The following is a 16141-nucleotide window of genomic DNA, read 5'->3' on the forward strand; positions in this document are numbered from 1 at the left end:
CGTCTACAACTATGTAATAAACCCATGACATTAAGTCATCAAACAGAAGAGAACAGTTATTTTAGTTTAAACCTTTAAATCACGATGGTGCTCTTGGGTAGACAGAGATGTATATATATTTTATGATAGCAAGCACTCATTGTGCTATATACATATGTTGATTTGTTTTGATGTCTGTGAATATTTTATAATTTTCACGTACTATAAATAACAAATTTTGATGACACGAATATAAATTTTTTATCGCCTAGTAAACGTGAACATTTTTATTCAGTGTTTGTTATAGATCTTCAAACAAAAAAACATTCCATACAAGGTGTAATAGGTGAACACAGGAAAAATCAAACCAAACAATATTTCAATTTGTGCTTTATTTATGAAAAAAATTGTAAATTATCCTACAATGAATCTCCGAATGAAATAGACTTACATATCGTTTTATGTATCAAATACATTATTTTGCTCGACGCCAGATCAAACCACATAAGAACAATATAGTTTAAAATATTATCTACAGAATCCATTCTCGGCGATTCGATTACCAAAAATACAATCTTCGTTTAATCTTTACCGTCTCGCGATCGGCCGGGCGGCGGCGGTGGCGGCGCGGCGAGAGATTATTTACATCACGAATATACAACAGAGCGTTCGGCGCGGGCGGCTCGTGCGGCACCGGCGCGGGCTCAGCCGAGCAGCGCCTCCATGGTGTAGGGGTGCGGCGGGGGCGGCGGGGGCGGCGGGCGCGGCGGCTCCTGTCAGTCGAGGATCACCAGCTGCAGCGGCGGCGCCGCGCCCGCGCCCGCGCCCGCGCCCGCGGCCTTGCCGCCCGCGGCCGCGCCCGTCGTCGCCGCGGACGGCGCCGCGGGCTGCCCGCGCATCGCTCGCCACGGGGCCCGCGCGCCGCGTCTCAGCTCGCCGCAGCTCAGCGTTCGCCGGGCCGACCTGAGATACCATCCATCGATATTAGAACCACATCACGTAATAGCTTATTAATATTATGAACGCGAAAGTTTGTGACTATGGATGGATGTTAGTCTTTCACGCAAAAACTACTGAACGGATTTTAATGGCATTGTACGGTAAATGGTAATACAGTTTATACATCAGAATAACACAGGCTATAATTTAAAAAGATGTTATGTAAATTGTGCGAAATATAAATGTCAAGTAACTGTAAGTGCAGACGGATTGCGCGGGTCAGCTAGCATTTTATATAAAATTCTCGTGTTAGAATGTTAGTTACCAAACTCCTGCGAAACGGCATGACCGATTTTTATGAATTTTTAAATGGCAAAACAATGTTTGTGGGGTCAGCTAGTAATGAATAAACATTAGCCAGTAGGCATAGTATTCTTCAAAGAAATTATTTTATTCGGTCACTCAATACCTTGGGCTACTATGTGGCACATTCACAATATTATGGAGCTGGCACCATAGTTCAGCATGCCGTAAGGATTACGCAGTGTCGATTTTATAGTGTAGCGTAGTCGTAGCATGTAATCTATTGCTTGCCAGTACAGCGTGCACCAATTGCTTTTTTGTGCCAGTGCTGTGCTAATGGTGAAATTCAATGTATGTATGGTAATGTCCTTATGTAAAAGAGCTAATGGTACTTACTTGGCGGTTTCTGTGGCTCTAAAATAGAGGTCATCCGGGGCGTCCATCCACGATATGACATGGCGGCGCCCACCGCGGCCGGTTATATTTGTTGGTTTGCCGTTCACCTGTAATTTTTCTTCTAATAAATTTCAATGGCCTTCCAAAATTAACACACAATAACGTTTAAATACAATTAATATGATTATCAGATCATCATACAAATTTTAGTCCTAAAATTTTCCTTTAAACTAAACATAGAACAGTTATAAACTTGTATATAGGCGACAGCCGCCACGTACCATCAGATGGCCCGTCAGCTTTTTGCCGTTAGAATTATATTAAACGTAGAGTGCCGAGAAGTGTGATAGCGCTCCCAAAATCAGCTGTCGTAGCCCCCCGCAGAGAAGTATTGATTAGAATCGTACAAGTTTTTGAATAGACAAAGCTTTTTTTCAGGAAATGCTGTATGACATCAAAATCCACTACTTGCTTGTCATTTTCAGTCACACATGAGTAAGACTCGGATCGGTTAAACAAGGCTAGTGCGTGCGGTGTGCAGACGTACGTGTGCGAAGACGTGCGCGGGCAGCGGCTGCCCCGTGGCCTGCGCGCGCGCGCACATGGCGGCGTACTGCTCGCGCGAGGGCCGCTGCATGGGCGCGGGGTGCTTGTTGGGCCGCTTGGCCGGCGGCGGCGCGGGCACCGCCTCGCGCGGACCTCCCACTCCTGCCACACACCAACCTCCACATCACACTACCGTTTATAATCGGCCGGAAATCTTTAGTACTAAAGGGCGGCCTCGGCAGTCTTCCGATGGTCGCGGGATCGATTTCTCGCACTGTGCGAACGTTCGTATTCTTGAGTGTGATTGTTTGCATCGGTCTAGGTATTTTCTATGTTTATGTATGTATTTATAAAAAAAAATCTTAAGTGTTATCCCAGTTGTCTAGTACACACCCCACAGGGAAAATGCAGACCTCTCGCGTCGGAGCAAAGGGGATTGGTTAATAACGTGGACTGATGAACCTATTGCTAGCAAATTAACATTCCAGGTTGACGTCTATCCTTGGAAACCATCATGACAAATTCGGGGTATATTGGTCATGATGGGTTAACTGACCTGACCTCATGTTCATCTTATCATCCTCCACTGGTGCGCCACCACCGTAAACTGTTAGCGCAGGCGGGTGCAATATTCCAAATTAAAGTGTTCATTTATGGAAACTTCGTTTTAGTACTTAAAATAGATACATTACTATATTGATAGAAAATACAAACCCGTTGCTACAATCCAAGAGAAGCCAGAAGAAAACAAACAAGTTTAACATTAGATCCTTGGTCATGTTCCTCTATTCAACTATATATATAGTAATACCATTTACTGCACAAGTTACTTTATGGATTTGTATTATTTTGTTTGATTTTACTACCATTAGCATGTGTTATATCATAAATATTCAGTGTGAAATCCTGACTACTTTTTTATTCACTCTTCGCGCGTGTTTTAGCGACTACGTATCATGACTGTTAAATTTTTAGGTTTTATTTCATATATTTTATTTTCCAGAGTTTAAAATATATATTTTTTTAATAAGATATTATAATTATTTTTATTTCATAGTAAGATATCAGCCATTTTCAACTGAAAATTAATTATAAACATAAAGCACGATTGGAAAACGTGCATATACGCGAGCTGGTGCGTTCTTTCTCGTTTCTTTGTCTACATGCACCCTCTATCCTGCGTGATAGCCTATTCACGGATGTAAGAGCGTAAGTGTAAAGGAATCTATTAATCAGAGTGGTGGTGTAGTGTTGGTATCATTATTGCGTGCGTGTACGTACTGTCGAGTCCGTTGATGTCGTCGTACGCTCGTCGTTTGAGCGGCGGCGCGGCTGCGGGTGCGGGCGCCGTCTCCGCACGTCGCGCTTCCAACTCTCCGCGCGACACCACGCGCTCGTACATCAGGCTGCCGTCTTCACATACAACCCACACACACAGTTAGCGCAACACGCAAACATTATTATATTATAAAGATTTTAAGTAAGTAATACGAGAGTTGAGATTGTATATTAACGGAAGAAAGTGAACTGACCAAATAGACATTAAAATATTGCTGAAGAATAATAGTTAAATGTAAGGAGGGGTGATACAATTTTTGCAGTGTTTAGTAGACAATATTTATATTTGTCTTACTGGCTGTAATTAAACGAATTGTTTTATATACTGACAAGTGTTCGTCTTCGAGACTTGCAAACAAGCTTTTCGTCTGCTTAATGTAAAATAGTACCCATAAACAAAAAGTCATGTGATGTCTGTTGTAACCCTCGGGAACTGGACTAAAGGGTCACCCTGTAATTTTATTGATTTATCATACCCTTCAAACAACATAACTAAGTGGTAAAACAGAGGTCACCCAACGGTTGAATAAATGACTTGGTACAGTCTAGCAATACGTATAACTACAGCACTTGGGAGGGACAGTCTATATACTGAGCGTCAGCTATTGCTAATAATGTACCATATTAGATTGACCTCCACACAATTTGAAAAACCATCTGAAAACCAGCCTAATAAATTCTTAGTGATATTGTCAAGTCGGGCAAACTGACTCGAACTCATTCTCATTTTATCATCCTCCACTAATATCATTTTAGCGTAAACCATTAGCACAAGCACACAACACATCATGATTGTAAAAACTATAGCACAATTTTTTTTTATTTATGAGCATACAAAACAGATTACAATCAATACAATAATATAATTAGGAGCGTGTAGTTCGATACAAAACTGAATTGTAAATCAAAACTATGTATGCCCAAAAGCTAAATTATATAGACGCATTCAATATACGCTAGATAAGGTTATATAATGAGTAACTAATGATATATAAAGAGTGGAGAAGTATCGACCTGGCGCCTTGGGTGGTTTGGGGAAGGCGACGTGCGCGGGCGCCGGCATGCGGTCCTTGGGCGTGAGCAGCAGCCAGTCGTGCGCGCGCGCCGACACGGCGGGGGCCGCGCCGCGCGCCGCCGCCAGCCGCGTGGCCACCGCGCCCACCGCGCCGCGCGCCCGCGCCGTGCCGCCGCCGCCCCCGCCCGCGCCCGCGCCCCCGCCCGCGCGCATCTCCGCGCCGCCCCCGCCAGCCATCGCCATCGAACCTGCACACGCACACGCCTCGTCAACTACCGTCTTCTTATCGCTTTATTAAATTACAATAGCCAGTTTACTTTTTTAAACTATCCAATTTCAATTGCTTATTCTACCCGTAGTATTTCAAGTAAAAATAATTTTAATTTATATAATTAAAAAGATTGGAATAAAACATACATTAAATTGTAAGCGATGTTTAACACAAAACATTTGTAAATTACATACAAATCGGCGAAATGAAATGAATTTTTATTTGCATAAAACAGTTTGATTATGGTAATACCGTTGCTAAAAGATTAGCATTCTCAAACCCACAAATAAACAGGCAAAATTGAGAACAATCAATGTTCCATTACGTTGATATTTATCACCTATAATTTTTGTTATGCATAGTCCATATACCGATATATGCTACGTGGAAAAGATTGCAGTGTAGCAATACTCAATTATAATATAATTGCATATCTTAAACTAATTTTTTTCATTTCAGTCAATACAACCGGAAGCCATCTATCAAATGACATATAAAATTCAACACAACATTAAGTACAACCACGATAGTCTCTCCAGTGTCTACGATACAGGCCTGCGAGCCTAGTGTATATAAATGGTGTATTAATAAATTATTAAGAGCGTCAATATATAATGTGTAGGTACTCACACTCGTGTTTGACTTGCGCGAGATTTATGGGCGAAAACGGCGAGCGAGCGTAGTGTCGCGGACGGCGGAGCGCGCGCGACAAACGGCGCGCGAGGCGCGTGAACGGAGACGCGCGCAGGTAGAACGCGGCGCGCGTCTTCATCACCGGCCGCGCGCCCTCGCCGCTGCCGTGCGCCGTCGCGACGTGTCGCGCCAGGTGCGCGCGCAGCTTGAACTCCTGCGCAACCAGTCGGGACTACGTGTACAGGCTTTATACGCTTACAAAATTCAATCGGGAAACTGCAATTGGTATTAGACTGTCAGACCGGTCGTTTCATGGAGGGTGAGTTCTGGGTTTTAACTATGTATGGTGATAATTACATTCATCTAGTGATGACGATTTAATAGCAAGGTAAAGATTGCGCTTTTTACAATTCATCTTACGATATTTACGCCTTTTTACAGAAAAAAACTTTATAAAAAAATTATAAGGTACATAGAACTATTCAAATACTGTACACCTAGTTAATCTATTGTACTAGTATGTACGCTGGGTAATATGCATTATATGGAGGGAGCTGGTTACCTAATTTTGACGACAAACTCTGGATTTGCAGGGGACTAATTATTACAATAATCATAAGTCATCTCTAATTTTATTAAAAAAATAACACCTAATTCACTGACAATGTAGCTGTTTATACGTAAAAAACTTACAAATATTTGTTAAGTTAAGAAACAAAAAAAAATCAAATATTTCCTCTTTCTAATATTAATTATGTGCCTTAATTTCAAGTCGTTAATAGCAGGGTACACGAAATGTAATAGCAAATATTGGTTCTCACTATATTTTCTCTAATTATAATATAAAACTTGAATATGTATTTCTAACTTGGTGTAGGTTAGAAATACATATTCAAAAGGAAGAGGAGATTCTCAATTTGTATTTATTTAATTTTTTAATGTTTGTTATTTCATAACTCCGTCATTTATAAATAAATTTGAGAAAAATCTTTCTTATTTGAAAGACTATACTTTCAGATTCATATTGGTGCCATTATTCTTTGAGTGTTTAAAGTTGGTTTTTTAAGAATATTAATGTAATCATGTACCAGCTCATTTGAAAAGAATAAGCGCTGAGTTTCTTGTCAGTTCTTAACTCGATAGCACTATGAACTGTTGATATATTTGATATACCATAACTCTGTAATAGACCTATATTAAGAAAGATATTTTGACAGTACCTTCGCGCAGTTGAGTACGGTGCAGCGATGGGGACGGTGCGATACGGAGAGTGCAGCGTCTTCGCCCTCCCCGCGCGGACCCTTCGCCGCTTCCACATCGCTCTCGCCGAACACTGTCGCCGTCTGGAAAACAATCAAGTTTTAGAAGACTAGAAATAAACCTCGTGTAAATAAATTTCACTGTCACTGTGAATGAAACAATGATTCCAACACATTCAGAGTGTAGATTCAGTTAAGAAAAATGGACAAGAAACTTGGCTGTTGCTTTCGAAAAAAGTCATAAAACTTTACTTATTTTGATTTTGTGTATATACAAACTATCCGATATGCATGTCATAAAATTTCGCAAAGACATTATTAGATACTAAATATTAAATACTTAAGGAACTCGTTTAAATTAATGGGAAACAAATCTATTTAATATTACTAAGAGAAACTATATTCGGTGGTTAATTGTATTACTGATATTGATTTATAATTATAATTTTGATTTCAAATAAATATTGACAATAATTGAGATAAACTCACCTTAAGTCCACCATATTTCTTCCAATAATTCCAGCATGAGCCACACAATCTGTATTGTAAATGTTCTGGACCCCATGCATACCACTGGTTTGCATTTGTCACTAAAAACAAACAATTCAAATTGTTAATAACGAAAAAAATCAATTCTGATTAAAAGTCACGTTTAGAAGAATCCAGAGATATCTCTAAGAGGTAAACTTAGCCTGATAGGTTGTTTAAAAAGGTTGATTTCAAACCTCAGAGACGAAACTCAATAGGAATAATCTCCAATCATAATAATCTTATATATAAAATTCTCGTGACACTTATATATATATTATATGCATATTTAGTAGATCTCAGAATTGGCTGTCTGATCTCAGAATTACTGTCTATTTTTCATACCCCTAAGTGATAAGGGTTGTCCACCCCTAATATTCATTTTTTATTTTTTTATAATTGAAAATAATTACAACCCAAAACTTTCACCCTCCTACCATTAATCCGGCATCATCATCATCATCAAACAGCTTGACCAAATTTTATGAAATTTTATATGCATATTCAGTAGGTCTCAGAATCCGCTACTATCTATTTTTCATACGTCAGAGTAATAGGATTGTTCACCACTAAATTATTTTTAGCACTAAACTGCCAGTTACTTTTGTTTGTGCAAACCTTTGTTCTATGAAGATATCTATGAAGAATAGAATAGAATAGAATTCTTTGTTGAATATTTGATATGAATATTTCGCATGGTGCGGTGGTTAATACCTTGACATGAGGCGCAGAGTTGCGCTGCGGCCATGGCGGCGGTACCGTTGGTGCCGCCATTGAGCACCGCACCGGCCTTGCCTCCACCAGTGTTGCTGTTACTTGTGATTAACGCCTGATTTGGCTTGTTACTGTAAAGTTAAAGAAATGAAAATTGAGAGATATAATAAAACTTCTTAATATTATAAACGCGGAAGTTTGTGAGTATGGATGGATGACTGTTACTCTTTCATGCAAAAATTACCGAAATGATTTCGTGAAACTTTACAATAATATCACTTATATCAGCAGAGTAATACATGGCTATAAATTTCACGCGGCTGAAACCGGCATCAGAGCTAGTATGTAAATAAACTCACTGAGTTATATTTAGTACTAAACAACTGATAGAAATATAAATTAAGTAGTGACGATGCACAAGTGTTTGGATTAGTATCCATGTTGTCCTCTTTTATAATTATTGATTCTCATTTTCCAGTTATCAGGGTGGTTCATGATGCCTGTTTGCCTATTCTGGTAATGAGATTATTTCAGCTTGCTATGAATAAAAACTTCAGTGACTATGTTGAAACGATGTCTATTATTGTAAATGTCAATATATATAGATACAATAATAATTTGACTATAAAAAATGTTTAAAAAACATAACTTTTTAAGAAGCAAACTTAATAATTTCAAAGAAATTTGTAGATAGTTCAATCTACTAAGACATGACACTTTTTATCACAATATATCTATCATGAACTTTATTCTAAATAGTGTCATAACGAAAGTTAATCCTATTATAGACTGAACCCTCTATACAGTAATTAAAATCAAAGGTAAAACGGGCATAACATAAAAATAACTATAGATGATGTTATGATTGGTACAAACACTCACTAGTTGGGAATGTACACTTGTTTCAGCTTGGACTCCGCTTCGACCGCCTTGACGCGCTTCTGTTGCACGTAGCGGTCTGTCGTCTTCCACATGTAGTAGTACTCCACGAGGTTCTTTAGCGTCTTCCATGGCAACTGTTGAACATATGGGATATGTTAATTATACAAGATATTATCAACGATATATTTAATCAAAATATGTCATATTGAAATATTTTAAAAATAACACGGGTCTAAATATAAGGCTTAATCCGATTCTCTGACATAATAATAGTTCGAATAGCATTCAATAGAATATAACAAGGAACTTTCTTTAACCACCTAATTACGCTACGACTTGGCGAAACGCCTACTCGATGGAAACTGGTAATGGTAATATAATGAACACTCTTGGTTCCTATCAGGACTGCTCGTGCATTGTCAATTCTAGAGATTAAATATAGTACTTTTATACTCTGTAATTTCACTGCCTTATCCAGTTTCTCAGACCAGAATACTGCTTGCAAAGCTGTATTTCAATTCAAATTGAAATAAATAAGAGACAGGTAACCTTGCAGATGAGTACACTGAGTCAGTTACTGCTAGTACCTGAGTTTAAAGTGATAGGAAGGATATTGTTTCGTATAATAATATCGAATTCATATACTCACAAAGTCCTGCCGTATGTCGGCAAAATCCTTGCCGTATTTATCGAGTGCTTCCTCGAAAAGGTTGGCTTCGGAGGCGGACCACTCTTCCATCTCATCTCGGCAAAGAACTGGCCCCGATGCGGGCACCAGCGATGACAGTGCCGACTCTATGCTGTATCCGGACTTGTGTAGTGTGTCCATTGCGTGGAACTGTAATTATATATTAGTATTTAAGAAAAAGACAACATTAATGTACATTAAAATACGCATATATATATGTAAGTGCATGTAAGGGCTACTGCGTTGTAGGCGCGTTGAGGCCACATGGTTTACAAAAAGCAAGAGTTCTTTTTTGTGTGATTTCAACGATGTCTCAAAGCGTATCGCTTTCGAGATATATCATAGCTAAAATGTTACATTTTGTCATACATTCCGTGATCGCACCTGTCAAACTGCACTACAAAAAATACCTGATCCCTATGATCTGGATGTTATCTTTTTAAACAGGAACATATTACAAGTATTATTATATCAACATTATCTATCACTGATATATTTTTTAATTTTTCTGGTTAGGTAACAAAAATATTGACTGTCTTTAACCTTCAAATAAAGATTAGAACGACAAATTTTGTCGTTTCTACTACTTTTACTAACATCGATACAGAAAATAGAAAGTTATCGTGCATTAATCTTCACTCATTATAAAACAGAATTACTAAAATACTTTTTAATGAAGAGGGTACGTAATTCTATACCAATTATATGAAAATGCAGTTGATTTAAATAATTTAAAATTATATAAGGAAAACTTATAATATATAAAAAAAATACTGAAGAATTCGTAAAGAATACTAACAAGTGTGATATCGCGGCTGGCGGCGGCGGCGGACATATGCAACGAGGGCTGTTTAACACTGGAGGAGCAATCGAGTGCGCGCGCGAACGTGCCCACCGAACGGGATACCACTAGGAATTGGTCGATTTGTCGGTCTGTCAGACCATGTTCTGGCGTCCACACTAGTGTTTCTAAATCTTCACTGTTGCGCGGATCGTCCTCGCCTGGAACAATCAGTCGATTATTTTAATTAACTATTACGAGTACACAGCATCCAAATTGGAGATATATTATTATAATAGTTACAATGGCTTAATTAAATGCTTATAATTGAAGTCTAAAATAACAACATAGTTTTCTATTTTTTTTTAGACTGTATGACGTGACACGTGTATTTAATCCAGCAGGTGTTTAGTATAAAATTGTTTTTAGAGTTTTTATGATAACAATTTAACAAAGAAACACATCATTTTCCTTCTATTGGAGTAATTAATTTTCTTTCTATGGATTCTTCTTCCGACAGGTAAGATAATAAAACTTGAATTTTTAATTTATTAAATGAAATCAGAATGCTTTTGATAAAGTTGAATAAATATCTCTATTTGTGAAGTACGTACCTTCTTTTAATAAATTAGTTACTTCAGTCTGATATCTACTTCCGACTCTGATTTCTCCCTTATCTGCTAATAAAGTCTTTTGTGAAGGATCAAATACTAAACAATAAAAAAATGCGTCCTGAAACAAAAGAGAAGTCAATATTATATTACATTAATATATGAGTTTCCTGACATTATAGACTAAATGGTGACTTTAGAAATAGTCCTAATTAAATCATATTTAATTTTAGTATAAATCTCAATAAACTTAACTTATAATAGTACCTCTATATTTATTACATTTAGTCATATAAAATTTCATGAAACTAAGAAATAAGTTATTATAAATCTCCCTACAACTACTCCATAATCGTGAATACAATTCAAATGTAATTGTTTAACAGGAAACAGGAAACGCCGTCATGACGAAGAGATATCACTTACAAAAGATTTTCGCTTTATTGGAATCTACGCCAATAATGACTAATATGATTGACGACAGATATTATTAACATATATACAAGCTATTAGTCGTAATTTCGAAGTTTTTTTTAGATAAAAGATACCCCATTCCTAATGGCACGATCTATCGTCTTAGCTAATCATTAAGATCCCTTCAGCCGTTTAATCGAAAAGGTAATAAACAGACTGACTGACACAATTTCGAATTTACAATATTAGTAAATAGTATAGAAGTAAGATAATACAGATAAATAATTGATATATTGACTTAGGTCATGTCTTTATTCGCTGTTTCTGGGAACTCTTGGTTCGTCTATTACAAACAGGAGATCTACTTGTACCTGAACATGATAAGTCAGGTAAGGTTCGATTCTGTATAACTAATCTGTTTTATCAATCTTATATATATAAATATAGATACGTGATTCTCTTTCTAATCTGTAAGGGTCCATGTAAGAAGTTCCAAGTTGGACCTAAAACGTATCTAGGCCACTGACTACCCTACTTGTGTTAACAGTTGTGAAGGTATATCAATATTAAAAAATGAAGCTTTTGGTCTTTGACACCTGGTTGATTTCACGATTCGACGATTTAATTCCCTATATATACAGAAGTCTCAAAGAGAAGATTATATTGTAATTTTTATTGTCTTCATTCAGTTAAAATTTTAGTAACATTTTATTTTTGCGTTTATCTGTTTCTACGTGAACGAAATTAGTCGATTTAACATATAAATGTGGTAGTGATGTACGGTTTGCTGTATAATGAATAGATAAATACGTAATGTACGATCTTCTAAATATATAATTGATTATATAATTTACATTATTTCGTTATGTGATTTTTCGAATTGTGTTTATTACACTTGAAAGCTTTTTCATAGTATTGATTAAATTAGCATGTGATTGCAACCAACAGGATAGAAAGTGGTAATCGTGATTTTGTGTTGATAATGTAAATTGTATTCTTCAACACGAGTGATTAAAATGTTTGTTAACCAGATATAATAGTCAGAGACTGTATTTAAGTGCGAACATGCTCTTATTTCCCCGATCGTATTGAAAAATTCAAATTGAATAAGTTTGCTTGATGAAGTTTTTAAATAAAAAAAACTAGTCATAAATTGCTTGAGATATTTGGTGCAACATACTTTAATCTAACTTAGGAATTCATAAAAGGGTCGGGTAACAATTACACCACGCCGTTCTAATCATACTATCATTCTAAGCAGTTTAAAAACAAAAACAAAAATCAGTTGCGCCCTCATCCGGTACATACTCACATCCTTATTGAGATAGCTGAGCAGTGACTCCGTCTCGTTGAGTAGCGTGACGGTGCACTTGCCGCGTATGTGCGTCGCCGGCAACGTTTCCACGTGCCGCGACAGGAACAGCTCGCGGTGTTTCGCCTGGTGCCGCTGCTTCGGCGCCAGGCCGTCCGTGCCTGGCAGTTCGGTAGATTCCTCCTCCATCGCCACTGGAATATAACAAACGAATTGGTTAAGTTAATTAACTTATAAGTCAGTAACGACGACGGTTAATAGTTAGATACGATTGGTCTTTAAAATATTATGATATAATAATTAATAAATAAAAGGAAAATATACAGAGCCCAATGAAATCGTTACTGTATTTAGAATTCGATTCATTAAATATTTAAGGTTTCCTTTCAAATCATTAAAAAAAATCAAATATGAATAGGTATCAGCTCTGACGTTGACAGTGAGAATGCAGTGTGTATTCTCTATAAATAAAATTTATTTATTATAGAATTATTCTAAAAAGGCTGTCTTTCTGATTTGTTAACCATACTGTGTGTACTGTGATTACATTATTTGGACTCTCTCTCTCTCTAACTAAACTAGCTCTTCTATAAATTAGCTTTTAGCTAAATACCTTGAGGAACGAAGAAAATGTCTTCCAATCAAATGTACGTAATACAACACATATTAATTAATACAAGATATGAATGTCAGTTATGCGTTGTGTTTGCGTGTTTTAAACAGTTTTAAATATACCGACGCTAAACCATAACATAACTTATGGAAGCTGTACCTTTTATGGGTAGGTTGTTAACTCATAATTTACAATCGTAAAAAGCAGACGAATTGTTACATTATACAAAAAGAAAAATACAGTTCACCGTAATGGCAAAATGGCGGCTAAAATCTCAGTGAAGCATTCCATTATGTGCGTGCTACATTATTTTATTAAACGTGTGACACAATGTCACAAAACGTCTAGCGTTGTTTGCGCTAGTATCAAATATATATTACCTGTGAATCACCAAATCAACTAAATTAAGATCAGTGAAGCGAGTCGGTTTAATCATTTGCGTAAGAGCGGAAACGTGGTTGGCTTGTGCGGAGTGCTGCGCTTCGGGCATTAGATGAGAGGGCACCGCATTCTTACTTAACTTAACTTTATTTTTTCGTAATATTTATGGGAAGAGTTTAGTACCATTAATATTGAAGAGAATTGTATTCCCTTCTTAGAAGAGAATACAATTCTCTTTACGTAGTTTGTTGATATAAAATTTTCTAATAAAATCGACAATCAACATAATTGGTATGTAGGTAGGTATACCAATTATGTTGATTGTCGAGTAACACATAGAGAGTCTCTCTATGTGTTGTTTAATACATACAATAGGAATTTTCTTGGTTTGGGAGTAGATGGTGTTGTATGATATGTCCAGGGTTATTTATATCCTTATCTTATCATGGGAAATGACGCAGCGGATTTCAATGAAATTTTACATTTTATTAGGTATTGGATCAACATAACTGTTTAAGAGAGAATACTCCAAGTAAATGATGGGATATAGCTTTTCTTGAAGTATCGTAAAAGTAGAGGTCTTTGCCGACACAGATAGGATACAATTAGTATAGATAATGGACATAGACTTAATATTATACTAATATGTTTGTTTGCCAATGATAATGGGCACAAACAAATTTTTACAGCGACGCTTTTGCCGTCAGCGTCCACCATAGCAAACAATAATAGCAGTGCACGGATTTTAACCACATACCTAGCGTCGTCGAAAATTAGAAAGTGTCTTCATATACGTAATATACTGCTTTCCTGTATTGTTATGCTATAATGCTTATATCGTGTGGTGCGATAGTAAATTATCAAAGCTATTAATGAGAGAAAATAACAGTCCGAATGTCATTTCAATGTTGCCATGTATTAAGTCTGATATAGGCCCGCAGTTTCATCTGCCGCCTACCTAAAATGTGGTCACCATTTTTTTTGCGTTTTCGTTTAGCGTCCATTCTAACTTTTTTCATTTCAATCGGCTACAAAGGGCCGCAACGTGATAATTATAAGTCTATAATATTCTTCATGCATTAGACATCAAATACAAAAAGGCAACAAAAGATTGCATTTTTACGGATTGTCTTTGGAATGTGTCTTTCGGTGTTGTCTAGGGCGCGGCGCGGTGGCGCGGCACAACAGCCACGGCAGGTGCGTTGTTGTGAAACGTGTCCATGTCAACTTATGATTTTTATCCTATGTACAGACAGCCGCCATTACGACACGCGTTATTACTCACTCGAATCGCAGACAACATGTCCGCCATTTACCTTTTTTTTATTTTATGTATGTAATAATATATGTGTGCTTCATACTTCTTACTAGCTCAAGTTACGATCACAGAAGGATAGTGTAATATATATAGTGAAAGACATAATTGTTATGACGGATTACATTTTCCTATGGTTCGTTTTGTATTGTATCCTTAGATAATCGCAGTTTGGTTGCTAATAAATCAAAATGAGGATTCTTAGTTTGAGATTAAATGAACACAACAAACAGAAAAACATCCGAATATCACGTAGGGCCATCTAGTTTTAAAGTGAGTAGGTCTTGTATAATGAAACAAATTTTAGTCGAAAATAGCTATCTTTTAGATAAAAAAGCAACTATAGTTAAAATTACAACGGTTTCTTTCAGTGGTTTTCCAGACTTGACAAACAGATTTGTCTGTCAAACAGATAACATATCTACGTGTAAAAAAAAAAATATACCTACATAGGTAATACAGAATACGTAGCAGGTCACTGTATGTTTTTAGCAAAAAAGTACCTACGCTTGAAATCTTTATCAAACAACTAGTGTGGGTCTGAAAAGATGTCTTGTACACTATTTCAGTCCTTCAGAGAATGAATTTTTAAAAATTCTTAGTGCAGCCTTACGTTACACCAGGAGTTGTTGTGCATAAACAAATAGCTCTAGACGTACTTTATTCTGTCATTGTATAATTTTATTAAGGAACAGATATATGATATCTACCATGAACACAAACAAAATATTTCGCTCATTCACTATCAAAATTGTTTAACCACGATAATTATAGTTTTCTTTAAAAAGCTACTGCATTAGATAAGTATTGAAATTTCAATTGTGTCTTGTAATTTTTAATCTCAAGTAAGTTATATGTTTTAACTAAGTTTATTTCGGATGCAAATCGATGACGTTTGCTAGTCTTGGATATTTAAAATAAAAAATAAGCAAGAACAAGCGATCAGCGGCACGGAAAATACGAGATTTTAAAATTACAATTTTTTAGTATATATATCCCATGTTAATAATGGCTGATAACGTAGCTTTCTGTAAGTGAAAGTATTGATAAAAACGATGAATATTTTTCAGTATATATCCATTATGAAAAACTAAATCTATTTCGTATAATATTTGTAATAGATTATCATACAGATATATCACTCTACCCATTTTAAATCTCAATTTCTGGAGCAGTCGTTACAAAAGTAATCAATGGAGTTGTGTTATGCCGTTGTGAAGTCA

General features: G+C 36.6%; 1 protein-coding gene across 1 annotated transcript in view; it reads right to left on the reverse strand.

The window, feature by feature from the left end:
• Positions 1-755: 755 nt before the first annotated feature.
• The window catches only part of LOC131847637 (metastasis-associated protein MTA3), a 63951-nt gene continuing 48565 nt past the window's right edge, over positions 756-16141 (reverse strand). The window contains exons 4-17 of the mRNA XM_059197253.1: positions 12610-12803; positions 10887-11004; positions 10291-10493; positions 9453-9641; positions 8804-8937; positions 7922-8052; positions 7169-7269; positions 6641-6763; positions 5418-5634; positions 4516-4764; positions 3445-3576; positions 2165-2325; positions 1618-1724; positions 756-942 (exon numbers count right to left, since the gene is read on the reverse strand). Coding sequence (XP_059053236.1) covers positions 756-942; positions 1618-1724; positions 2165-2325; positions 3445-3576; positions 4516-4764; positions 5418-5634; positions 6641-6763; positions 7169-7269; positions 7922-8052; positions 8804-8937; positions 9453-9641; positions 10291-10493; positions 10887-11004; positions 12610-12803 — 2246 coding nt within the window. The remainder of the gene's footprint in view (positions 943-1617; positions 1725-2164; positions 2326-3444; positions 3577-4515; positions 4765-5417; positions 5635-6640; positions 6764-7168; positions 7270-7921; positions 8053-8803; positions 8938-9452; positions 9642-10290; positions 10494-10886; positions 11005-12609; positions 12804-16141) is intronic.

Source organism: Achroia grisella, unplaced genomic scaffold (genome assembly GCF_030625045.1).
Source record: "Achroia grisella isolate CSIRO2021 unplaced genomic scaffold, CSIRO_AGI_Agris_v1 utg540, whole genome shotgun sequence".
Lineage (NCBI taxonomy): Eukaryota > Metazoa > Arthropoda > Insecta > Lepidoptera > Pyralidae > Achroia > Achroia grisella.